The sequence below is a fragment of the Enhydra lutris genome, unplaced genomic scaffold (assembly GCF_002288905.1).
Source record: "Enhydra lutris kenyoni isolate GAN:26980312 unplaced genomic scaffold, ASM228890v2 scaffoldscaffold37, whole genome shotgun sequence".
NCBI classification, from domain to species: Eukaryota; Metazoa; Chordata; class Mammalia; order Carnivora; family Mustelidae; genus Enhydra; species Enhydra lutris.
The window spans coordinates 13,166,024-13,192,912 of NW_019154121.1; the positions used below are offsets into that span (position 1 = coordinate 13,166,024).

The window sequence follows — 26,889 nt, forward strand, 5'->3', positions numbered from 1 at the left end:
TAAGAAAAGAATAATCCTAATATGCTACTGAAAAGCCAGACATGAAGCCTAATTCTAGGAAAACTGCCTGGGAAGTTTCACCCTGTGAAAATGAATGGGAAGGAAGGCATTTGTGTTCTGCCCTGTCGACTTCTGGTTTAGATTTGGCAGTTTTTAAAGTGGGGAACAATCTAGAATTCCACTCTGTCAGGAAAAAGCAAACAAATGAAACAGATGACAAATCATTTCTCTAAGACCTGAAGCCAAACTGGCTCCAGTAGCTGCTGGAATGGCAGCAGAAGCCAATTTCCCAGAGTATTTACAAAATCATTTATAAGGATAATATTTTCCAGACTTTTACAGGGATGGCTAAGGGTAGATTTTTAGTCTGCTGACTCCACAAAGTTAGCATGTATTCTCTAGGCAGTTGCTGAGATCGCTACCTCCCACCCTAACTCTCCCACCCCACCCCCCAAGAGAAAGGTCTGGTTTAGGCACAGAGATGGGGAATAAGCTGTGGTCCTTGCCCTTCAAACATATGCACCATCTTCTCAAGGAGCAACAGGTGAGCACAACTAATGAGAATCAAATGGAACATGTTTTATGGGAAATACTAGCAAATGGCTTCAGGAAGACAGAGATTAAAAGATCAGCAAAGCCTTCAGAGAGGTGACTGACTATTTCAGGATACACGCTGAAGTGGAGTAGGAGAGGAAAAGAGAGCATTCTCAATCAAGGGAGGAAGGGATACAATGGGAAAAGAATCTGAGGTCTGATCTACAAAGAATGGGAATGTGTCAATTAGAAATGCTTTTAGCTGGGTTGTAGGGCCACTCTATTTTTAACTTTTTTGAGGAAACTCCACACTGTTTTCCAGAGTGGCCATACCAGCTTGCATTCCCATAGCCGTGTGAGGGGGTTCCCCTTTCTCTGCAATGGCCACAATATCCAAACTATGGAAAGAGCCCAGATGTCTGTTGACAGATGAATGGATAAAGAAGATGTGGTATATACACACAGTGGAGTATTACCCAGCCAACAAAAAACGAAATCTTGCCATATGCAGTGATGTTGATGGAACTAGAGGGTATTATGCTAAGTGAAATCAGTCAATCAGAGAAAGACAATTATCATAGTATTTCACTTACATTGGAATTTGAAGAGAAAAAAAAACAGGAACATAGAGGAAAGGAGGGAAAAATAAAATAAGACAAAATCAGGGAGGCAAACCATAAGAGACTTCTAATCATGGGAAACAAACTGACGGTTGCTGGAGGGGAGATGCGGGGGATGGGGTAACTGGGTGATGGGCACTGGGGAGGACACATGACACAATGAGCACTGGGTGTCTATGCAACTGATGAATCACTGAACTCTACCTCTGAAACTAATAATACACTAAATCTTAACTGAATTAAAAAAATATATTTCCCATTCAAAGAAAGAAAGAAAGAAAAAGAAAGAAAGGTATTTAGCTGAACATAACAGACTCCTTGACTAATAGAGCCTTAAGTGATTGAGGTTTGTTTTCTCAAAATTCTCAGAGGTATGTGGTTACTGGCTTCGATTCAATGGTCCAGGAATGTCATCTGGGAGGCAGGTTCTTTGACCATTTTTCTGCTCTGACATCTTTAACACAGTGGTTTTTCATCTTTATACTTTTCACCTTGTATCTGCCAGGTTGTTGCCACAGATCCATATCCCATTAACTAGTGTTCTGAACAAGAGAAAAAGGAAGAAGCTAAAAAAGCTTTGCTTAAATCAGGGAGGGAAAAATTTCCCAAGAGCTTCCCAGATTTCCCATCACATCTTACTGGACCAAACTGGATCACATGGCCATCTTTAGAGAAAAGGATGGAAAAATACCTGGACAAGAAGAAAGGAGAGACGGGGAAGCCCTAGAAAAAGAAGAGCTGAGCCCCCTGAGCTGGGCATATTGCCGCCATAAACAAAGTCCGTGCTCCATCAAAAGAAAGAAGGATTAAACAGCCATTAGGTGAGCAAATAACGATGAGCTGCAATCCACTTCTGAAGTTTAGTCCCAAATTACAGAAAGAGTTATAGTGAGGGAAAATGCCTATATGATTCTACTCTACCTCTAAGTTTTATAGATTTATTTATCCTAAATAAGACCTAAGAAGACCTTGAGACCTAAGAAGGCCTCAAGAAAACCCTAATTCCTGAGAATGGCAAGCTTTAAAAACTGTAGCTCAGATTCAGAAGCTACTGAATTTCTTCCCGTAGTTTTGTAGATTTTACTGAGATTACAAATTCCATTTCAAAAGGAGGAACTTAAAACTTTATTTGTATAAAACCTCTTTTAATACATTGAACACATTTTCAACTCAATGAGCAAACAACTGCTGGCATTCTTAAGCATGACAACGCCGTCCAATCATTCACACCATCCACACAGAATACCCCGACGAAGCCAAGCACTTTGTCAGTTAATACCTAGTCTGACCACTGGCCTCCGGTCAGGTTCATATCTATAATGCTTGCAGATATGTCCCACACTCTGATAACTCTGAGAAAGATCCCCATCCCCCCTCTTTCACAAACTGTGTCTCTTCTCTACGCCACGTTTGGTAGTGCACCCCCGTCTCCCGCATCACTGGAATATAACTCATGATAGCCCCATTTTGAATGAATCCCTCTGGCTCACTTCTGAGGGGAGAGGAGAGAAAGAGATGCTAAGCTACCTCTCTTTCTAGCACATTCCACAGCATTCCTTGAGGCTCTTCCCTGACCAAGAGTCAGACTGATGCTTATGTCTCACCTTCAGTTTCCTCTGAAAGAAACGGGAAAATGAGAACTTTTTTTTTCCTCTGAAGAACTCAAACTGAAGAAATAAGGGGCATAAATGTGGTACACTCCTGGGAAGGTAAGAAATAGGAGGGAGGAGGGGTGCGGAAGTGTGTGTTCAGTCTCCTCTCACCCATCCCTTTCGGCACCCCACCCTCCTAATGACCAAGGAACAACCTCATGCTTTAAACTTTGGTGGACCTTTGGCCCCAATCCATCCCAACAGCCACAGCATCCTCCTGTGTGACCAAAATAATCTGAAAATTCATTTAAGGGGTTGAATGATAACTGAGACACTGAGTCTCTTAGACATTGAGGAAGGAGACCTCCAAAATTGCCTGGTCCAAATTAAGGGACAGAGGAAAGTAATACTCCTGGGTGATCTCTGTTAATACAGGCACACAGGTCCATCTGCAGAGGGCCGGACCTCCCCAGCCACTCGGGGCTGCTGAGGCTTGTACGGTGTGTGCCAAGGATCACCCACAGCCTGGGGTTTTCTTATAAGGTTAGAAAGTTATGCTTTAGGTTGGGCAAGGGGAGGCAAGCACTAAACTGAATAAACTAAATAAACTGAATAAACTAAAACGAAAGGCAAGCTGTGGTGGCTTGTGAACTAGAGAAAAAGCACATATGCTCCTGACTTGATGCCTGGGCTGTGGACCAAATGGGGTGTGTGTGTGTGTGTGTGTGTGTAACTGGGATTTTCAGGTCCGAAAGGACAATGCATAAAGCCCAATACATTATTCACTTAGGACGTACCTGGAGGAGGAAGAGGGAGAAAGAAAATGGAGAAGGCAATAGGAAATAGGAAATGAGTTCTCGCCCCTTCCATGTAGCAAGTCTGATGACGTCACAGGGTTGTTAAGAAGAGGTTGACTATCTTGAGTTTAAAGGCTCCACATTCAGAGGAACGTCTCTTTCCACATGTGTGCAATTATCTTCTGTGCCTTCAGCCTAGGAAATGTGGAGCTATAGCATTGTCCCTGAAAATGGTTATTCGATTTTCATGATCCCACAAGATGCCCCCACCTTACCAGATGCCACCCAAGGGAGCAATGGCACGTTCACCTTCAAGGAGCGTAATTAGCAGCATGGAACACCAGGCAGCAGAAAAAAGGCAAAGGGCACAGTGATGAGCAGTGGGGAGGGGCAACACAAGGTTAGACATAAAGATTCTAAGGCTGGGAAGGAGGAAAAAGAGAAGAGCTGGGATAGAGAGGGGAAGAAGGAGAGAGAGGCCACGTCAAAGAGCAAGAAAGTGGTACCAGATATGAAATCTTTCTTCCAATTCACCACGGCGGGAAGCTTAAAGCCACACGGGTGCTCAGTGCCCTGCTGCACTCCTTGGATACATGCTACATCACGGCCAACTTCTGCCCCTTCTCTGCTTCCAGAAGACACACACCTATGTCAGTTTCCTTTCTTTGTAGTCACCCTTTTCATAACTGCAGAGCAACAGCGAAGTCCTCTGGGCTACAGCTGAATCAGAAACACAGCCTCGGTCCTGGGGTCCCCATATCAGAGGCTCGAGGGAAGCACCACACCCCCAGGATCCATGTCCCTACCCTTGATCTCGGTGTCAGCTCGGTGCTGGACACTCTTTTCCTTGCTAAGCGCACGAGAAGGCACTGCAGAGCGAGCGAACGCACCGCCACAAAAGGAGCTACAAAAAGGAAGGCGCAGGCTTGAGGGAACGGTCAGAACAGTCTCCTGGGTGTCCATAATTCAACTATTCTTATTTAATCACAGTCTCAACCTAGGCCTGCAGGAAACATTCATTCCTCACTCTTTTCCTGACAACATTTTTCTTGATCACTCATCTTCCAGTTACCCTAAGTTCTTTACCTGAAAATGAACAGCAGGTGGAAAAGCAGCCACAGGTTAATTTTTGGGAGAGATGAAGTTTTTCAGGTATCTGCGCAGTTCAGAAATGAATACTGCTGTCTCTTGGGGCAAAGAAATCATCCACGTGAGAATGATCTTGTTGTTTGGACAAACTGCTTTGTCTTTAGGATAAAAATAAACCACAGAGAGAATTCAAGGACTCAGTGGGCGTGGTGGCCTCTCTGATTCAAAGGTGGTGAAGGCCTGGCCACGGCTCACAGTGAGCACATGCTCTCTGGCCCTGCCGAGAGGCTGCTCTGAGGAGGTGTAAGAATCCAATGGATGAGGCTCCTTGTGAGTAAAGGAAATTGATTTTCACTAACTATACATTGACAGGGGACTAGAAACTCAGGGCTAGGATAAAATACAACCAGAATACAATTTTGTCGCTCTTAACGACAAAATCAAGTGTTAGCCTAGATGCCATCCACCAGGAAATACACAAGCTTGACAGGAAAATGCTGTAACAACTGGCCAGTTCGGGTTTCATCATACAAGACATGTTCGTCGTAGAAAAAAATAATAAATTATAAAATCTGAGAGCAAAGAATAAAAAGATATAATTCTAAATTAAATAACCATGGACTAAGCAACAAATGAAGGCCAAAAATAAACTAGAAATCAACCAAGTGACAACCATGTCCAGAGATCAAGACAAAAGTTACGGAAGTGACCGTAGGATTTGTGAAACAACAAAACATGGTTTTATTTCGGACATGAGTACTAAAATGGACTCAAACTATCTGATGAGAAACTGGCAAGAATCTAATAGATTGGAGACAATCTGTTATCTTGCAAACTCAGTCTTAACTGGGTTAGTACTACCTCTAGGATTTTATTCATGCAGGAAATAGCAATGCAACCACCGTAAGACTGCCCAGACCAACGCACTGTCTTCCAGACTCCAAAAAGATGTGGGAAAAGCTAAGGGGGCGTATCCAGGTTTCCTGCAGTCAGTTCTGATGGAAACTTACCATTAGCAGGATGTCTTCAGTGTATAAATGGACTAAAAACACATTTTGGAAAGGACATCTATTTGGCTTTATTTATGATGCCAAGTTGTCAGTCGATACCTGCTTGGTTAGAGGTAGAAAGATACCCACTTTGTCTTCAGGAACACGAACAGTCTCTTGTTTTCTCAAACAGCTACACTTTGCAGGCTGCCTCAGTGAAATCAAATCAGACTTCTCTTTTCACCACGGCAAATTAGGTAACTATTCGCCCAAGCTATACGTTCAATTACTGTATTCATGACACTTCATGATGGTTATTTCATTTTACATTTTATATTAAAACATGACTAGTTTGAGAAAAAAGTAAATCATAGAAATGTGCCTTTTGACAGTAAAATTTTACTAAACAATCTCATCAAATTTCAGTAGATTTGTCTTTTAACAATCATAGCCTTTTTAATATTAATGAAAACAGTAACTTACAAATTAAAATGCTTTTCTTTTAAGCAGACAGGAAAAATATTGTAAACATGATTTCTAAATAAAGAAAATGAGGGGCAGGAAGCAGTGCTTTCTACACTGCTATAATACTTCATTTTTAAAAGTAAACACAGTACCAATTGTCATTTTGATTCCAGTGAATAAAAACTTAAAATTTAATTTATTAATGAATTTTGAAGTCTGAAACCAAAATGATGCCTTAACAGTATTGTCTAATAGAGAAGTCAATTCCAAGAAGTTCATCACAATGCAGAATTTTGATCTAATTAAAGTGGCTCTCTCTGTTACCATGGTACCAGAGTCTGTCTTTTCGTTGGGTTTCAATTTGCCATTAACAACCAAGGATAGGATTACATATAGACAGAAATATACAGGGCTTGATGAAATTGAATATGGAGGATCAAGCACTTTTAAAGTCTGGGTTATAATCCTTGTTGTGACACAAGTTCTACTGTATAATTAATTTACAATGGCCCAAAACTTTCCAGCAACAAAATGATATTAAAAAAATATACCATCATCCCTATTTGTTATATTAACTATAGACATTATAACCAATTAAGCCTTTTATCAACTTAGAAAAGTAAAACTTTTCCCTGAAATACTCTAAAGAGTAATCATATTTCAATTACAGCTGTCCTGAACTTATAATCAACAATGACTCCATTTTGTCACTTCTTTTATTCTAACAGGAATAAAAATGGTGACAATAAGTTTTTGAAAAGAGGCTCAAGAACCTGAATCCCGTTAGTGATGAAATGGCCTTTTTTAACAACTACCAGATTTTTATATTGTTCGTAGTTGTAAAATATCCATTGTGTAGGTAGAACAGTCGAGAGGGAACAAAATGACAAACCTGCCAAAACCACTATGGATCCCTTCTAAATCTACAATGGCAGACAACCTTAGCCATGAAGAATTCAGTCCTAATAAATGAAAACAAACATCATAAACCCACAAGAGGTTTAGAAACAACCTCATTAGCTTTTAAATATTCAAGTGAAATGCTTCTGAAAAAGATTAAAACACACATTTCAACTGTATCAGGTATGTCCATTTCCATTTACTTCTAACCTGCCATTAGTACATAAGGTTCATTGACTGGGCTGCCAGACAGCCCAATTCATCCTGGAGAGAGATGAAGCTATCATCAGCGGAAGAAGACAGGGATACCACTACATTTATTCAAATAGCATAAGACCCGTCTTTGCATCCCTGAAGTAAGAACAGCCACCTTCTTCAATTAAATTGCTTTATACTAAAGCAGCATTGTCTGCGAAGAGTTATTTCATATCCATATATTTTACTACTATAGTTACCAATTCAAAATTAAAAAAAAAATACAGACCAAATCCATGTACCCGTGATCCTTTGTATCCTAAAATGTAGAAATATTCTTAGTTTTAACCAAGAATTATATTGGAATGAGCTAAAAACATCTTTTAAAGTAATTTTAAGTATACTCTTATTTGTTACTACATTTCTACACAGATTATTTAAGATTGCTTATGGACATAACTTAATCAATAATATAGCATCATGTCAACCACTACAGTGTCCCAGAATCAGATTCTGGCTACGGAAGGGTGCTTAATTATTAAGCAACACCTTCCTAAAAAGCTTCTATACTTCTGATTGGTAAGAAAAACAAAGAGCATCTCTCATTGAAATAACACTGAAGTTCAAGCTCAAGACTCCTTCTTTGCGATTCAACATAATTGAGTCTTCAGAAGAAAATAATGAAACATTAGGTCACATTAATAAATTACAGTCATCTTCAAGAAAACTCGATGGGCAACTCTGGTGTTACAGTCGTATATCTCGGATCCAACCTAGGGATAAAATCCTGAAAGTGTTTAGATGCACCAGTACCAAAAACATCGAGGACTTTTCGGTTCATGACAGCAAATCTGCAAAACAGAGGACACAGTGAACAAGCATTTAACGACGTTTATAAAATAAGATGGTTCACTTGACATGTCTTTCATGGAATGGGAAAACAGAAAAGACTGACATGACAAAAGACTCAACAGCCGGTTCAAAAGTCATACTGATCCTCTACCTTAAGATTCCTGGTCTCATATTTTCTTTGAAGAGATAATAATCCCCCGACTTGAGACCCCAGAGACTCTCAGAAGACCCTTTCAAGTTCTTTCTACTAGATTATGTCAAATAGAAAAACAGGCTCATTATAATTTTTCTGATGAATGAAATCACAGAAAACAAACTCAACAAATGACTGAGCTTAATATTACCAATGAGGCAAAGTATTAAATGTAATTTCTTTCATAACTGACATTTTGATATCTCACAATCCACACAAAACACACCCAAATGTGCAAGTATTTAATGATTAAAGGGAAAACAGCATAATAGGTTTGCAAATTTCTAATAGACACAACAAAGTAAAAGTATACCCTCATTTTATCCATCACCTAACTTAAAAGATTAAAAAAAATCTTTTTGAAAGACACATATTTAGCCAATGTGCAAGAGGAAACTGTGTCTCTATGCCTGGTCCCAAGCATTTCTTCTGGGGAGAATAATGAATTTAGTTTTGAACCCTGGGCCATTGCCACTATTCCAAGAAAAATAAATGTAACTTTCAGTGCCTTTCCAAAGTTAAGTTCCCTTCCAAAATAATCAGCTGGATAAGCTTATTAATAGACAAAAAACTAAATGACAAAGAAATAGATGATTAACTTATAATAACATAAAGGACACACTGAAATCATGGCTAACAGGAAGACTGCTGAACCAGACGACCTGGCTCATATCCCATAGATCCTTCAAATGCCGTGTGACTCTGGCAAGCTAGCTTACCTCCATGTGCACCTCAGCTGACTCCCACATAAAATCAGGATCTTAAAAGTACTTATCTCATAGAGCTACTTTAAGGATTAAACACCTATGCATGTGTCCCTGTGTTGTATGTGTACGTGTGTATCTTATAACCATATCTGAGACACAGTAAGCACTACACAACTGTTTGCTATTAAAACTACAAATGCTAGTAATATTAATAACAGCTGCAATTTACTAAGTGCTTACTAGGTGCTAAGTGCTATCACAAACATTTCGATTTTCCCACAATCATACAGAAAATATATTACTGTTTCTAGTAGAGAGAGAGAAATGGAGGCTCAGGAGGGTAAACAACCTTCTCACCAGTGACACAGCTAAAGGTTATCAGAGCCAGAGTCAAACCTAAGTCTGTACGACTCCAAAGCCCACAGTCCTTCTGTTAGGTCAAGCTGCCTCCCAAGAGAATTAGATTAAGATCAGAAAATGCTAACAAAAACAATGAAGAACAGAATAATAAAGGCAGAGGAAATTATGCTTATAATATCAAGAAAGAATAGGATTATTCTTCCCCAAATGGAAATCATTCAATTATTTAGGCAAGACTGCTAATAAATCTGCTTAGCATTTTTAATCAACAAGAAGAGATCAAAGACTTTGAAAGTGAGACTTAAGTGTGTTATGTAGCAACTAATGAGCAGTTTTCAGATCAACACAGAACTTTCCTACAACATTTAAAATATCTCAAATAATACAGGGAAAAGAAAAGTCAAAATAATGTTCACTAAAAGAAGGCCCCATGTTATTCTTGTTAAGATGGTCATATTTGCTTTATACGTAAGAGGCCTACTTGACCACTGAAAGAATATTCCCTCAAAAAGATGGAAAGATTCAAAATCTGTTTTGTGGCAACTGCTTGTTTTCTATGGTCAGTTACAACATCTCCGTCACTTACTTGCCCTTGGTGAGCCTTAAAAGGAACTTCCAGTAAGACGGCCGCAAGGTCTGAACTTCCATGACAGCCTGTGGTTAGAACATTTCAGTCTGAGACTTCTTTTAGTCAGTAGGAAAGAGGATTAGTTGTATTAGCCAAAAGTGCATTTTTATGTCCTATTTTTATTGCTCATGTATTTTAAAAGCAACAGTGATGAAGATACAAAAATATGTATCTAGGTTTAAGTTGAATAATTCTTGAGAATCTTTGTAAATAGGGCCTCAAATAAGAATACTGCTTATGAAATAATAATTGAGTTAAGTCACTATTATTAGGAAAGCATTAACTGAATACTCATTAGGGAGCTGTCACTTCACTAGTTGTAATGAGTTTATCAACCTGGTGGCATTACTCTGAAAAAGTGCAAATAAAAGTGGTCCCCCAAATTTTGCAACAGCCCTAAAACCATGAACATCAAATGACAATTACAGAATTTAAAGAAGTTGAACAATGCCTCTAATAATCTAGATTCTACTCCTACCCTTGCTACCTGAGTAATACTAGGGAAACACAATTATTCTTATTTATGCTCATGGTATCTTCCTTCCTCTAGAAGTTTAATTAAACTGGGCATTCTAGGGGCGCCAGCGTAGCTCAGTCATTAAGCATCTGCCTTCAGCTCAGGTCATGATCCCAGGGTTCTGGGATCAAGCCCTGCATCGGGCTCCCTGCTCGGTGAGAAGCCTGCGTCTTCCTCTCCCACTGTCCCTGTTTGTGTTCTCTCTCTCGCTGTGTCTCTCTCTGCCAAATAAACAAATGAAATCTTAAAAATAAAATAAAATCTTAAAAAATAAAATAAAATAAACTGGGCATTCTAGCCAAAGTACTAGAGTAATAATTTACCTATAAATTGCACTCTGTTTAAACCTAAAAATTACTGTGTTCAGGAAACATGACTTGGCCCATTAAGTTAACATGTTAACAATTTGAAACTTACAAGCTATCTCAGTTAAAAAATAAATAAATAAATAAAAATAAAAGGTAAACTATAACCAATAGACATGTTTCTAGGCCTTTATTTTCCCCCATTGGTTTAATGTACAGAAATAGAAATAATTCTATTTTTCATTTCAAAAAGCTATACTTACTGCCTGGAAGCAAATTGCTGTAGAGATGGAATAGATGATGGTATCTGCATGGGGAAAATAGGGAACCTTTCCTGCTTCAATGCCTTTGAAATACATTGTCTGGAATGAAAAACAAACATAACCCAAGATTGATTTAAAAAAAAAAACAAAACCCAAACACACACAACTTTAAATAGCATGAACAATATGGTGGAGCAATATATTCACTCCCTGTCTACAACTATTTTTTCTACCTTCCAAATACTCATTATCCTTTTGGAGCTCAAATTACAGGTCCTATCTTCCATGACAGAGTTAAGTGTCAGCCCTTTCCTTCCCGCGTTCCCTCACCCGAAACCTGAGACACTAATAATACTTTTCTGTGAAATTTGGTAACTTTTTATTGCTACTTCTTTTATATCATTTATCCTTCAATGCTTTTGGTCCAATGCTCAGGTCCTCCCTTCTCTGCTACTGTTCACTCACTCACTCACTCACTCCTTCATTCAACATTTAATGGTGTTAATTAGTGACATGCTGGGCATGACGCAGGAGCCTGGGATTTAAAAATGAATACAAGAATATCTAAGTTGGTGCATAAGAGAAATAACGAATGCACTTAGATGTATAACTATGTATATATATTTATTGTGTGTGTGTAATTTTTTTTGTGGCTCCCCGCTTAGGAGGAAGCAAACTACTGTGTCTAGGACAAAGGAGCAAAGAGAATCTCAGAAATGACTACATTTGAGTAGTGTTTCTCAAACCACCTGCAGGGAGGAAAAAAAATTTTTTTTTTTAAATCTAGTTGTCATGGCTTGATGCTTTCATAAAGCAATAAAAATAAATTACTAGAAAAATAAAATTTAAAAACACAAAACTGAACCAAATTTTCATTCTTATATTCAAAAGACAAATTAACTCTGCCAAGTTGCTATAGAAGTTTCCAAATGCTTGCTCTCAATTTCTATACTTATCTCATCCTCAACCGAGAGCAAACAGTTTCTGGACTAGCACGAGCCTGCTGACCACGCTCCTAATAGTGCTGCCCCCTAAGAGGCACAAGACAGAAAAAGCAGGGGCAACAAGCTGGGTGAAAGTACACGATACATATGGGAAGGACCAGTCCATTTATATGGATAGAACACGGCGTAATTCATGGCAAAGGTTTCTCTGAAACGTGGGAAAGCTAAAGTATGACTAGTACAAAAAGTGAAAAAGAAGAACCAGGAGAGAACAGTGTGTGGAGGAAGGTTCAAGAAGACAGGGGTCTTCTTGAACTAAAGAACATGAAAAAAAATTTTCCCCTTAAAGTTGTCTATACAGCTGGTTTTTATTTAATATTCATTACATAATCATGCAGCATTTTAATAAAAAATTAATTTCAATCTGTAAGATAATGTACAAAGAGTTGTAATCTACTTAGGAAGGAATATATACATGGGCTGGTATTTTGCAAATACTATACAGTATATTACAAGGAACAGGTATATTATAGTGTATTCTTGCTGACAAAAATCAAAGTTAAATGTGGTAGAAGAGCATCATAGAAACATGTGAAACAGGTATCTCTTGATACATGGAATAACTGTTTTCCTAATTTCTTATAATAAAACTTATCTGTTGAACCTGATTCTAAGTTAATGAAGGGGGGAAACCATATCCTATATTTCTGTATGCTTACCAGCACCTAGTATAGTAATGGGAACATAATAAATATTAAATAAATACATCTTGGAAATAATTTTTTCCAAGAAAAAAGGTGTCAAGCCAGCTAACTTTTATTTAATATTCATTATTAAGAGTAATGCAGCATTTTAATATAAAATTAACTTCAATCATAGGAAAATGATTGCCTATTATGCCATAGCCATTAATTCCACAAAGGACACCCTAAATTTAAATCTGTAACTTTCTGAATTAAAAAAAAAAAATTTCTCATCAGCACACTTTACATCCAGTTTCTTTTGCCAAGACCCAATATGGCCTACTGATTTAAGAAAATAGCTACACCATTGCTTGGCTTAAAAAACTCTAGGCATTTAGGGAAGCAGCTACAAAACACACCTTTTACAAACTAGATCTCAATACTAGATTTCCCCAGTGTCACAGAATGTATCTTCGCTAGCTAGGGGATACATTCTTTCTTGTACTCTCCTTGTCCTCTCCATTAACAAGCCCTGTCAACTCTGTCTCCTAAACACACACCAAATTTGTGTATTTCTCCTCATCCCTACTGCTACTGTCCCGGCACAAGCCACCATCTCCTGCCCAAGACTAACAGCCCTCCCAGCTTCCAGTCTTGCCTCTAGTCTATTCTTTACAAAATGGCTAGAATATTTTTTTCTTCTTAAAACATGAATTAAATCACATCATTTCCATGCTTAAAACCTATGCTTAAAACTCTCCAATAACTTCTAATTGCACTGAGAAAAATATCAAACTCTCTTTCTCTCCCTTCCTCTCTCTCTCTTTCTCTCTCACACACACTTGAATAAAGCAAATATGTAATTCTCTTTATGTTATTAGGATACAGACTTTCAGTGAGGTAAAATTTTTAAGAAAATCAAACAAGTTAAAAAAAATCTGTAATCTTAACTTTGAATTGGAAATATCAATATGCTCCTTATTTTCTCTTTCTCTAAAAAAGGGTGGAGGGGAGAAGGATTCTCTAGCTCTGTTCACTGGAATGGCCAAGAAAGCTTACCTAGCCAATGAACAAGAAACTTCTGGTATCCAAAAGTCTCTAAATACCATTTCCCATGAAAAGAAACTAGCGGTCACTGCAGAAAAGGCTGATTCTGTGCCTGGGGCAGGAAATGGCCAAGATGAGCCTGGAACATCTTGTTTTATCACAAAGTGAGAAAGCTACCAGAGATCTAGGCATTATATAAAAAAGAAACAGGAATCAACCTGTAGACGCTCTCATGGTCAAAGACAGGGCAATGAGTGCAATGCCTGGGTCGAAACAAATCAAGTATGTTAAAATTCATGTCTTTAGGATGACACGTGAAAATAAAGACTCACAGGTCAATTTTGCAAAATGCCAAAAACTAATTCATTCTGAACAACAGTAAAGAAAAGGAAGTAATCAAGCATTTTATTTTCACTTTGTGAGCCAACTATTTCAAAGCTGAAACAGCTGAAAAGGGAAAGTTCTTTTTAAAAGAATTCCCACTTATAGCTATGAAGAAGAAACAATTATAGATTATTACAATTTTATAACTCTCAATGAAATAAAAAGACCCTGACAATGAGTATTAATGGCTGCTAAAACAATTAAGTGAAAGCCTAATAGGGAGTCTTATGTTGGCTCTATTTTTTTACATTTATTTATGTTAGCTTTATTAATACTGAGCCCACTAATAATCTTAGCATCACAAAAAGGGAAACAACTAGACATTTCTGTGCTTCCTAATACGATGTAATCGGAATTCAAACACACAGTAAATGTGAGCTATTTCTGTCCCCCTCCACCTCCTAAAAATTGAACCTGAATTGCTTAAGCCTCTAGATCTAATGAGCACTTTACAGGAAATTTGTGGGTTAAGGAAACGTGTTAACACCACCAGTGAGGATATGATCAGCAAAATCCAGAGTGGGAATTCCACAGACCTAATAACCTAGATCTTTAACAAATAAATGGCAAGGAAAAAAAGAAAGAGGTGGGGAAGGAGAGTTGCTATTAAAAACTAAGAGACTTTGGATCTCAAAACAAAAAGACTGCAAAAAGACATCTGCGAGATTATCAGTGAGAATATAAGCTCTAACTGGATATATATTGATAGCAGAAAAGAATGACAAGGTTTTTTAAATGTAGGAAAACAGTATTTTGATTACACTTTGGTAGGACTATTGATCGTTTTTGTTTTTTTTTAAAGATTTTATTTATTTATTTGACAGACAGCCCAAGTAGGCAGAGAGGCAGGCAGAGAGAGGAGGAAGCAGGCTCCCTGCTGAGCAGAGAGCCCGATGTGGGGCTCGATCCCATTTAACCCACTGAGCCACCCAGGTGCCCCAATCGGTTTCTTTTTTTTTTAAAACATTTTATTTATTTATTTGACAGAGAGAAAGAGATCACAAGTAGGCAGAGGCAGGCAGAGAGAGAGGAGGAAGCAGGCTCCCTGCCAAGCAGAGAGCCTGATGCTGGGCTCAATCCCAGGACTCTGGGATCATGACCTGAGCCGAAGGCAGAGGCTTTAACCCACTGAGCCGCCCAGGCACCCCAATCGGTTTGTTTTTAAGGCATCTTTATCCTGAGTTGGAAGAAGTGATATGATGTCTGGGATTTGCTTCAAAATAATTCAATACTTGTGGGGTTGGGGCAGTAGAGATGGCATGAGATTGGTCAAATGCTGTTAACTGTTGAAGCCATATGATGGGTACATGAGTACTGGTTACTTTATTCTTTCTACACTTGTATATATTTGAAAATAACACACATAAAGAAAGAGGAAGAAACGGGAGAACCGACTTAATAAATACTTTCATAGACGGACTTGCTATTGTAAACTGGAATATATATTCACGAAAATCTTTATATTCTTTGGAAATATACATGCATAAAAATGTTTGCTTACCTCCACCAATTTGGAAGCTAAATACATGGAAATTGTCGTACTTTTATAAAACATCATTGATACTCCTGCCAAAAATCCTGAAACAACAAATAAAGCAAAACTGATCAAATCCCGGGTATTTGTGGGTAAGTCACTCAGAAATGTCACTTCACTTAAGTAAGACAGAATTGATCTGTAGCACTGCCTTTTATTATACAAAATCAACGATGGGAATAGACTTCATGACATTAAAATGGAGTAAGTATCATATACTTTAAACTGAGAAACTGACTTGTAGAGTTAGGAACACACAGTTCTGATACATATATTACAAGAAACTTTACATTCTAATTTTAACTTTAAAAACAACAGTGGTCTGACAAATATAATGATTTTCAAAATCATTTCTAAGTGGTAATATTTACTAATCAATTCTTCTAACAGCTCAAAATTACTCTTAGTGCTATCATCACACTTCCCTCCATAGCAGTGCCTTCATTCCATAAACGGAAGCCCAAGGCAGGAAGAGGCCTGAAATACTGCTAGCAGGTATATTACCACTAAATACCTGAAAATTATTAATTTAACTTAAGTAGCATGTATGTTACAACTTGCAGAAAATGTTAATCTCATGTTTTAATTTTTATGAAATTATTTACATTTCTAAAAAATAAAAAATTTATTTTATTGAACTATATGTAATGTGCTCATGGCAAAAAACAGAATACTTTAAGAAATAGAACTGCCTTCCCATTAGTCACAAAATTTGTTTAAGTTCTGTGTTCTTCTATGACACATTCCCTAGGATTTCTGGCCTGTAGCAGGGCAGATGCCCAAGTTATTACACTGCCAATTCAAAACACCTGATGGCAAGAACGCCTTGACAGGTTAAACTTTGCAAATATAAAATGTTTGGACTACTGCCTCAGTAGGGATTCTATTACAGAGAAAGAGAGATCCCTAGAAATCAGATGAATTTGGAAACTACTTCTGCGTCATTCCTACCACTGATCGATACAATAATAATAACTCCGTTTTATCATTGCTTTACCAGCTACAATAGCATGCAGTTCATCATCCAGGTTTCTGACCCAGCGCAGGAAGCAACTAGTACCCTGTATCAAGAAGAAAATGCAATGACTTCAGTTGTTTCATTTCTAGAAAAGATGCATGTAACATCTATAATGAGTGAGTCACTAATAGAACGTGGAGGCAAACTGGTGATCCTATCCGAATCAAACTAAATACATGATTGGGAAAATTATCAACAATAAACTGCTATAAAGTTATTGTTCTGCATAGACTCATATTAAGAAATCAAACATAATGTTTTTCTTGTCATGGTTTTTCAAAACGAAATCATAAACTCTACTTTGCCTAGATACAGAATCACTCCTACTCCAACAAAGAGAAAAGCTGGAAGCCAGAATTCTACACTGAGAGAAAATATTTTTCAATAGGAAGATGAAATAAAGACTTTCTCGGGTAGATAAACACTGAGAAAATTCAACACCTACAGACCTTCATTACCAGAAATGTTAATGGTAGTTTCGCAGGCAAAAGGAATATAATACCAGTTTAGATCTGTAAAAAGAAATGAGGAGCTCTGAAGATGGCAAAATGAAGATACATTTAGAAGACATTTTTTAATATTGTTTATTTCTATAAAAATAAATTAACTCTCTAAAGCAGTGGTCAAAAAACTACAGCCCACTAGCCAAATCTGCTGTGTCACCTGTTTTTGTATGGTTCATGAGCTAGGAATGCTTTTATTCTTCTTGATGGATGAAATAAATAAATAAATAAATAAACACACTGAGATATGTCAAAATCTTATGAAGTTCTAATTAAAGTGCCATGAAGTTTTATTAGAATGTAACTATGCTCCTTGATTTATATATTGTCTATGGCTGCTTTCACACTACAGCAGAACTGAGTAGCCAGGAGAGAGACCAATCATGTTGTCCCCAAAGCTTAAAATAGTTATCATCTAGAAGCACCTGGGTGGCTCAATGGGTTAAGCCTCTGCCTTCAGCTCAGGTCATGGTCTCAGGGTCGCAGGTTCAAGTCCCGCATCAGGCTCTCTGCTCAGCAGGGAGCCTGCTTCCCCCTCTCTCTCTGCCTGCCTCTCAGCCTTCTTGTGATCTCTCTGTCAAGTAAATAAATAAAATCCTTAAAAAAAAAAAGAGGTATAAATAGTAAACCAACAGTGAAGAATGAATACAAAAAATATTAAAAATTGATAAAAATTAGAGGGCACGGATTGCATGGAGCACTGGGTGTGGTGCAAAAACAATGAATACTGTTACGCTGAAAATAAATAAATAAATAAATAAAATTTTAAAGATTTGATAAAAATTAAAAATAAAATATAAATTTTTTTTTTAAATCCAGGAGGTAGAGAAAGAAAAGAAAAAAAACTTGGGGGGGTGGGGGGAAACACATACAAAACAACTAGCAAGAAGAGCTTTAAGCTAAACCATATCAAAAAGTATATTAAATGTAAATAAATATACCAATTAATAGATTATCAAACTGTATAAAAAAGAACCAACTATATGTCATCTAAAAGAAATCAACCTTTAAATTGAAGACACAGAAAGATTAAAATAGAAGAATAGTAAGACTATAATATATCAAGTATAATCGAACACTGAAGCAGCTATATTAATATCAGACATTACAGACTTCAGAGCAAGAATATTACCTGAAATAAAGAGGAACATTACAAAATGAAAAAAGAGTCAGTTCACTTAGAAGACACAGAAGAAATAGGGATTGTTTCCCTGTCCTCTCTTAATTACATTCCTATAAGTATGTTAACGGCACTGACAATTTTATTTTCAATTGCATGTGGCTTTGGAACACACTGTACCATTATTTTTTGTAAGATATTTTCTGACCTAGTTGTATTTTTCTGTAGTTTAATACCACTACTAGCTTGTATTACCTGAACACAAAAATAGTAACAGAAATTAAAGCAAACAAACAAAAACATGCTCTGAGATATGCTGGATGGTGAAGAATAACCAACCTGGGACAAAGATGTTGGGGATAATCCACATGTAACACTTAAGAGTTTACGTTACAAATAAATACAAACTCTTTGACATGAGAAATGAAAAAGAATATAAATATAAACATATAATTGCCAATACTGTGTCCTATTAACTCTTGTGTATTCAAAGACATTAGTAATGTTTCCTAGTCCAACCATATTGAAAATATTTTCAATATTAGTAATAGTTCATAACAAGTAATTAACTATAGTTTATCATTTGTTATTCCTGTTCTCACATCCATTTCAAAATACTTCCCCCATACCTACTTTTTATAATAAATACTTATATAAAATGACACATAACCATCTTACCCAAAATGACTCCAAAATTCAGGTTTCCCAGCATTAATTTTTTTTTTAGTTTAAGAACAAAGTGTGTGTATATGCATACAATTACCCTTAACACATTTTACCATTTGGAATCTACATTTAGATTTAGAATCTAAATTTTCGATGGTTAGTAAAATATCAGTAAAATGATTTTTATATGAGTTTAAACAAAACACCATTACTTAAAATTTCAGAGCACTGTGTCATGGATGACTCCTACATAAGTGTTTAGGTGTGCGCTTATAAATGTGTGGGTATGCTTATAGGAACATGGAGAAAGGGGTGGAAGGATGTTCACTATGGTTATTTGAGAGAGCGCAGTAGGAGCAGAGAGTAGGTCAAAGAGGGATCATAAGTCATTGCTTATATAAGTTACAAAAGAAAATCTTTACTGGCTCAAGTGTTGATAACCACCAGAACAGTCTGAAATATGTTGAAATTAATTTAATAACCAGGCAGGAAGTAGGATTAAGAAATACAAATAGACCAGATCTATTAATCCACTTTTGATGTCAGAAATATCAAGTTCATATTTTTTCAGTATCTACGTTATTGGGGGAGAAAAAAAGTAAGTCTTTGAGAATCTTGAAAATTATGTATAAATGCAAATAGGTCTACACTTTTCGGCACATTAAGTAACATTTTAAAAGAAGAAATTTCTCCAACCTCAATTCCCAATATACTGTGTATATTTGGAGACGTTAAGATATTTATGAATACAACAGAAAGAAGTATTTAAAAAATGATGGATGGGTGAAGGCTGTATCTCATTCTAGTAATAGCCATGTTATTTATTTCCCATTTTTCTTTCCTCTTCGGAAAGCCTTACCTTGTATATACTAACAAAAGATCCCAGAAAAGCTCCGAGCTGGAAGTTTTCTTTATTGTAGAAGAGAGAAAATAGCCGGGATGGCTGTGTAAAAAGATGCCTGAATGCAGAGGGAACTCGGAGGCAGCACTGGATCAAGTAGCCCACGCTAAACATTCTGATGAAACCCTGGAGAAAATTGGGATAAATTCTGATTTACATCCAAATTTCTAAGTCTGATAGACAGACATTTTACTGTCACAGAATCAAAACAGAACTCTAAATAAATAAATAACACAAATTTATATCAAAGTATTTTCAAAATTAAGCATTAAAGACCTCAAACAATTTTAAAACAATTACCTTAAAATAAGGGTAAAATTTTTCAGGGACTATACTTTCTTTGATTTTTAAAAACTTGAAAGTCTCACAAGCACTAGCCGAGCTTGTCTATGCACCAAACTTCCATTTCTTGACATTTTGTTAACACTGTTAATAGAGTTGTAATTCCTAAACCACAACTGAATTTTAGGGAAAAAAGCACTATTCAAAAAAAAAAAAAAAAGATCACAAAACAAAACTAAAAAAAAAAAAAAAAACCCAAAAAACCAGTTAACAAAACCAAACGCTTTTTGGAAATTTTAAGAGAACTCTTCTTAATCATTACTACAAGTAGGAATTCTTTTGACAGAAAAAGTAATTTTATCTTTAGACCTTTGGTATCAACTTTTTAAATGATCAGGTTAAGAGAATTCTCCAGGAAAAAAAAAAATTATATCTAGGTTTTTATTTCTATGTTTAACAGTATCAGAAGAAAACATCTCTAAGAAATGGTAGCTTTAAAGTATACTCAACAAAACCTGAAAAAGCAAATCCACTACAAAGGCATACTAGCTGCCATCATTTTTCCGTATTACCTGCAACTATCCATAGGGCAAAAGGGAACAGAGATGATGACTACTGTTGGTCAATTTCATTTCAGTAATTAGGGTAATAAAGTTTAAATGTTACTTCATACCGAGACTGAAAAATTACAATTAGCACAAAAGCAAATGTTACATAAAAGAACAGTATTTTACATGATTCAGCCAATACACTGTAATACCGGTCTCCCATCCTCCTCTTCTCTCACCACCAGTGGGATGGAAAAATGTCTACATTCCTGCTGAGTTCTAAAGGTCAGGTTTGTATCTTCCAGAGAACAGCCTTATTTTTAGAAGAAAACTGATTTACTAATTAAGAAACATTCATTAATTTACCTGAAACTGTCTAATACCTGGTTAAAACATGAAAATTATGCTGCCTGACAAATTAGCATAAATAACCATGCATTTGCTTAACTGAAAGTGCCCCGTATATGTTTAATGCATGAAGTGTTCACACTTTATCCTGCCATTAATAATCTTAACAATATTAATCTAAGGATTCAAGGGTCAAACTCATGCTCAATCTTTCCATGCTATTTTCAAGAGATCCATTCATCCATTCATCCATTCACCCTTCCATGTATTCAGGAAATAGTCACTGAAGTCCTCTTATGTGCCAACCACTGCATAGAAGCTGGGGACAGAGTGGTGAGGAGGACACAAAATTCCTGCCTCCATGGAGCTTCATGCTCATTACAGAAAGAGTAAGTAAGTGAATAAATTAAATAATTACAAATTACAGTGCGTGTTGTGCAGGAAATAATCAAGAGTCTAGGAGGGAAATAACAGGCAGCCTATATTAAATTGGATGGTAAGGGAAGGTGACAGAGGATGTGATATTTAAACACACAGAAAAAGCAGGAGCTAGCATGTGAAAAACATTTGAGAGAGCTCGGACAGAAAGCACAAAGACAAAACAGAGACTGGTAGTTACGAAGAAATAAGAAAAAGCATGAATGGAGCATAGCGAGTTGCAGGGAAGGCTAATTCATATGAATATTTGGCTCAGGGATGTGATTCAACATGTGGTCTAACTGAGCTGATGGAATAATGAGGTGCACTGTCAAAATATTTTATTATATTTGTAGAGTAATTCCTCACCTACAGGTCTCCAAATAATTTTACATTCAAGGACAATATTCCAATTTATACCAAGTTTGTAGGACTGGTACGCATTTGAAACAATGACTAGATGTTTTCCTTCCTCAGTAATTCTGCCTAACTTTCTCATATATTGTTTTTAATAATCACTTTCCCTCTTCCCAAACTTTCTCAAATAACTGATTTAATCAGAGTATTGCTCTTGGTTCTCCTCCTGAAGTCTCCCCTTAAATCAGAATTATGTCCATTTGGGAGGTATAACTCCTGTCTGGGAGCTGGCAGACACTGAGGCTGCCAGCAACATTGTTACCCTCCCCTCCCCTGCCAGTGTACTAGTGGGGCAGGAAATCAGATCTGGAAGGAGTGTATCAGAAACCATCACACAAGTGAAAAAATACTCTATTCCTTTAACCTCTGCTCAGACCTTCAGGGACAGTAATGATAAGTGTTGGGTGGGTACATGCCACCGTCAATATCAAACCACAGGCATTCGCATTCAGAAGCACTTGATACAGTCCCTCTCCCCCACAGTGACTGCCAGGAGGCTGTTTTTTAGGGGTGCTGTACCTCTTCCCATCATCAACAGAGTGGGGATCAGATATAATAAGGAAGAATGTAAACTTTTTAAAGCCTCAGGATTTTGAGAGCCTCACCCAAAACTAAAGAACTTTTAGCAGGTGGTACCACCTGTGCCAGACTAACTGCAAGGAAACTAACTTCATCCCCAGAGGTGGTGGTGCTGAAGGATGGGAAGACAGCAGCAGGCACAGACCAGGGGAGGGGCAAGTAGAGACACTCGCGGACACAAATGTTATCAGCGAGGGAGGAATTTATGCCAGTGGGCACGGCTGACTTCTGGCATGCAGAGCAACTGTGGACGTGCTCCAGTCAGTGCCATGCCTTAAAACTAACATCTTTACAAGTCCAACACCAAATGCCACTGCACCAGACCGTGTACAGTGCATGTTTGTGACTGCTGATCCACTAGTGCACAGCACACTTCAGGGACCTTGTTCTAGAATGTATTCTAATGAGAATACATTACAACATATACATTCTAATAACTTTATTTTTCTGTCTTCTTTGCTGTTGTTGCGTCACCTTCTTTTCTACTTTGAAAGTTTTACTCTAATTTTTTTTTTAAGATTTTATTTACTTATTTGACAGACAGAGATCACAAGTAGGCAGAGAGGCAGGCAGAGAGAGAGAGAGAGAGAGAGAGAGAGAGAGAGAGGAGGAAGCAGGCTCCCCGCTGAGCAGAGAGCCCGATGCGGGGCTCGATCCCAGGACCCTGGGATCATGACCTGAGCCGAAGGCAGAGGCTTTAACCCACTGAGCCACCCAGGCGCCCCTACACTAATTTTTTTAAAACATTTTATTTATTTGACAGAGAGAGAACATGAGCAGGGGGAGGGGGCAGAAGAAGAGGAAGGGCAAGAAGCAGACTCCTCACTGAGCAGGGAGCCTGACACGGGGCTCAATCCCAGAACCCTAGATCATGACCTGAGCTGAAGGCAGACTCTTAACTGAGTCACCCAGGTGCCCTTTCATTAATTTTTAAATAAGCAAATTTTGAAATTAATTAACCAAGGACCTGGTAAATGAATACTAAAAGCTAAACTGTTATCTATTTTTCACAAATATCTCATTCTTCAAGTCAAATGCAAGGAACGATAGCAATTACTGTCTACTTTTCCATTTCCTTTGAAGTCACGCTTTAATTCAAAAGTTATTTCTATATGGGGCGCGCCTGGGTGGCTCAGCCAGTTGAGCATATGACTTCAGCTCAGGTCATGATCTCGGTTCCTGGGATCAAGCCCAACATCTGGCTGTGCACTCAGTGGGGAGTCTACTTGACCCTCTCTCCCTCTGCCCCTCCACCCACTCATGCTTTTTTCCCTCTCTCTCAAGTAAATAAATTAAATCTTCAAAAAGCTTTTTCTACACATATTCCCCATAGCTAACAGTGATACTTTTATATACTTACTTTAATGCAATAAGAGATGCAATTATCTTCATAATGTTTGCAACATCTATGCCTTGGTCCATGCCTACATCTGAAATAAAACAAAAATAACAAATGATGTATATGTGTGCAGACGTGCTTAAAACTCTCTAACCAAAAAAGGAGAAAACATTACCCACTTGTTTCTAAATGCATGCATCTTTTGATTTCTTAGGACATAAAAAAGCAAAGAGAACAGATTTTTTTTTTCTTTTCAGTTCACCATTTGAAACAGTGCATAAAATACGTGACTGCAGCCAAAACACTTAAATACACAACAGAAAAAACACTGGTAAATATGTGTGACTAAATATGAGAAATATGTACATATTATCTCTATACTCTGCCAAATCTTTTGGAAGCTTTAAGTTGCTCACTGTAGAGTGTAACGGTCACAAGTCACCCATGAAGTCAGTACTTGAGCAACAATCACAATGAGAAAGTGCTCAGGTTACAGGAATTTATACTTAATTATATATGAGAGAAAACATCTGGAAAGGAAACATGATATGGTATTAGACCTCAAAATTCAGTTTTTAAAATAAATACAGTAATAGATCATGTGGGAATTCAAAAGTGGGTTATTTGTAATTTAAATGCAAACCACTTGGTCCTCTGGTGTTTAGTAAATGTTTCTGCTGGGGGGACTACTGTTCAAGATAGACGGATTTTTAATTATTTGGTATGTTGACTCTAGGACTATATATTCACTTGAGGTGTAAAAAAAATAAGTAAAATATCTAACGTGGCTCTGGCTCTCCCCTTTTCTCTGTGAAGTGTTCATGTTCCAAAATGAGTTTTCATAACTCTTGTAGACTGCAGGTTATTAATTATCTTCATGGTTGGAACACAGTAACTTTCTCATTTGTAACAATAAAACGTAGAGTGATATTCTGGCTCCATATCTCTCTAATTCCATTTGCAAACTGATTAGCAAAACTCTTTAGGAAATCCAACTGTGCACCATAGCTGGGGTACAAGGGCAGCCTTTCACAGACGGGGGAGAGTAGGAGCTCCTGCTGCCCATAGCCCTTATGCCATCAGAATGATGGGACGTATCTGGCCATGTGAAGTTGAGGGATTAAAGCTGGGCCCTAAACGAGGTAAATCAGAGAAGAGGGGCCGTATGTAAACCATCACTCTTCATACTTCTAAGTGTCCTCTTCAAAGACATTCCTCAGCCAGCGCTACTGGAACTACACAGATATCATTAAACTCTCTTTGCTAGAGAAATTCAATTCTGCTATCAGCTAGATTGTCACTTATTCTTCCCTCGGTCTGTTACTAAAACTTCTCAAAACCTGGACTCCCCATCTCCTGTCTTATCTGCTCTACTTATGTATATTACCCTGCACCTCCTTCCACAGGAGAGAACACACTGAGGCGAGTCTGACAAGTTCAGCCATGACCTGATTAGTTCTGATACCCAAGGCATCATTCACCCACATGATACATTCTCAGCATTCCCTTCTCTGCATTCCCCTCTGATTCTCAGTGACATGATTTCCACAAATAGGGATTCCCTGTCACTTTTCTCCACTCAGGTGATCCATAACTATTTTGAACTTGTTCATTACCAATTGTACTAGTGGGTATTTACCCCCAAATTACAAAACACTAATTCAAAGGGATATAGGCACCTCTATGTTTACTGCAACATTATTTACAATAGCCAAATTATGGAGGCAGCCCAAGCATCCAAGGATAAAGAAGAGGTGCCCCCCCCAACACACAGAAATATTATTCAACCATATGATATTACTCATATGTGGCATTTAGGAAACAAATGAGCAAAGGGAAAAAAAAATGGAGAGAGAAAAACTAACCAAGAAACAGAAACTTTAAACTAGAGAACAAACTGCTGATTATCAGAGGACAGGTAGGTAGGGATATGGGTGAAACAGGTGATGGGATTAAGGAGTGTACTTATCATGATGAAAAAAATAAAACAAACAAAAAATACATAAATATTTTTAAAGTTCACTATCACAGTTATTTCTGCCATCTGTTATTCCTTTCCTGCCTCTTACCTTCTATATGTGATGTATGCTAAAATGAAGACAAAGTCTTTAAATTCAGTAAATATTTTGAGCACCTACTCTGTGCTCACATATATGAGGCAACTAATATGTTATTTCATTTAACGGATGCAACACTCCTTAACAGAGATCATTAACCCAAGTTAACAGATGAGATTTTCAGGGTCCAGAGGGGCTAAATCACTTGCCCAAAGTCACAAAGCCAGCTGGCGTGAAATGAGAGTCTAAGACAGGTCTGATTTATAGCTTCAGCTTCCCAAAACTGATCCCTAACTTTCAACATTGGCTATTCATTCAACAGTCTCTAAAACACCACTACCAAGATAATTTTTTTTTTTTTTAAATACACGTGGAATATTAACCAGAAACTCCTTTCTGGATTTTTATTGTAGTTGCTTGATATTTGTCACTATAGGAGTTTGACTTCAAGTTTATTTTATTTTTTTTTTAATTTTATTTATTTATTTGACAGAGAGAGAGAGATCACAAGTAGGCAGAGAGGCAGGCAGAGAGAGGAGGAAGCAGGCTCACTGCTGAGCAGAGAGCCCGATGCGGGGCTCGATCCCAGGACCCTGAAATCATGACCTGAGCCGAAGGCAGAGGCTTAACCCACTGAGCCACCCAGGTGCCCCCCAAGATAATTTTTATTAACTGATGTTCTAATTTTAAATCACTAAATTAATTTTCTTAAATATCTATACTTGAAATACAAATATTATTTGTATGAAACTCAGACTTCTTTGTATAACACACAAATAAAGATGTTTTATTCAATTTCCAAAGCCCTGAAAATTTCTACTCTTAACAAAAACCTTTATGTAAGATTTGCTCCTTATCATTTCTGTATCTTCTTGAATGTGTCCCAGAACTTTTCTTTCTCTTTTCCACATGTGGCATATCTGATTAGCACATATTAACCTGTTTCCTAAAGTTCCCCATTCTGGTCTCCTGCAACTGTGTCTAGTTTGACACAGAAAACTATTACAAGTTCATATAAATCTAATTCAAAGGCATATGATGTTCTATAGGCCAGACAAGAATAATAAGTAACATTGCCATTATGTGCCTTTTATAA

At 37.4% G+C, this 26,889-nt stretch overlaps 1 protein-coding gene across 1 annotated transcript in view; it reads right to left on the minus strand.

Moving 5' to 3' along the window:
• Positions 1-5,866: 5,866 nt before the first annotated feature.
• The window catches only part of LOC111154462 (transmembrane protein 135), a 254,675-nt gene continuing 233,652 nt past the window's right edge, over positions 5,867-26,889 (minus strand). Inside the window, exons 9-15 of the mRNA XM_022514068.1 lie at positions 23,758-23,827; positions 19,765-19,932; positions 16,596-16,659; positions 15,566-15,642; positions 11,007-11,105; positions 9,880-9,947; positions 5,867-8,032 (exon numbers count right to left, since the gene is read on the minus strand). Of these exons, the coding sequence (XP_022369776.1) occupies positions 7,900-8,032; positions 9,880-9,947; positions 11,007-11,105; positions 15,566-15,642; positions 16,596-16,659; positions 19,765-19,932; positions 23,758-23,827 (679 nt within the window). The 3' untranslated portion in view covers positions 5,867-7,899. The remainder of the gene's footprint in view (positions 8,033-9,879; positions 9,948-11,006; positions 11,106-15,565; positions 15,643-16,595; positions 16,660-19,764; positions 19,933-23,757; positions 23,828-26,889) is intronic.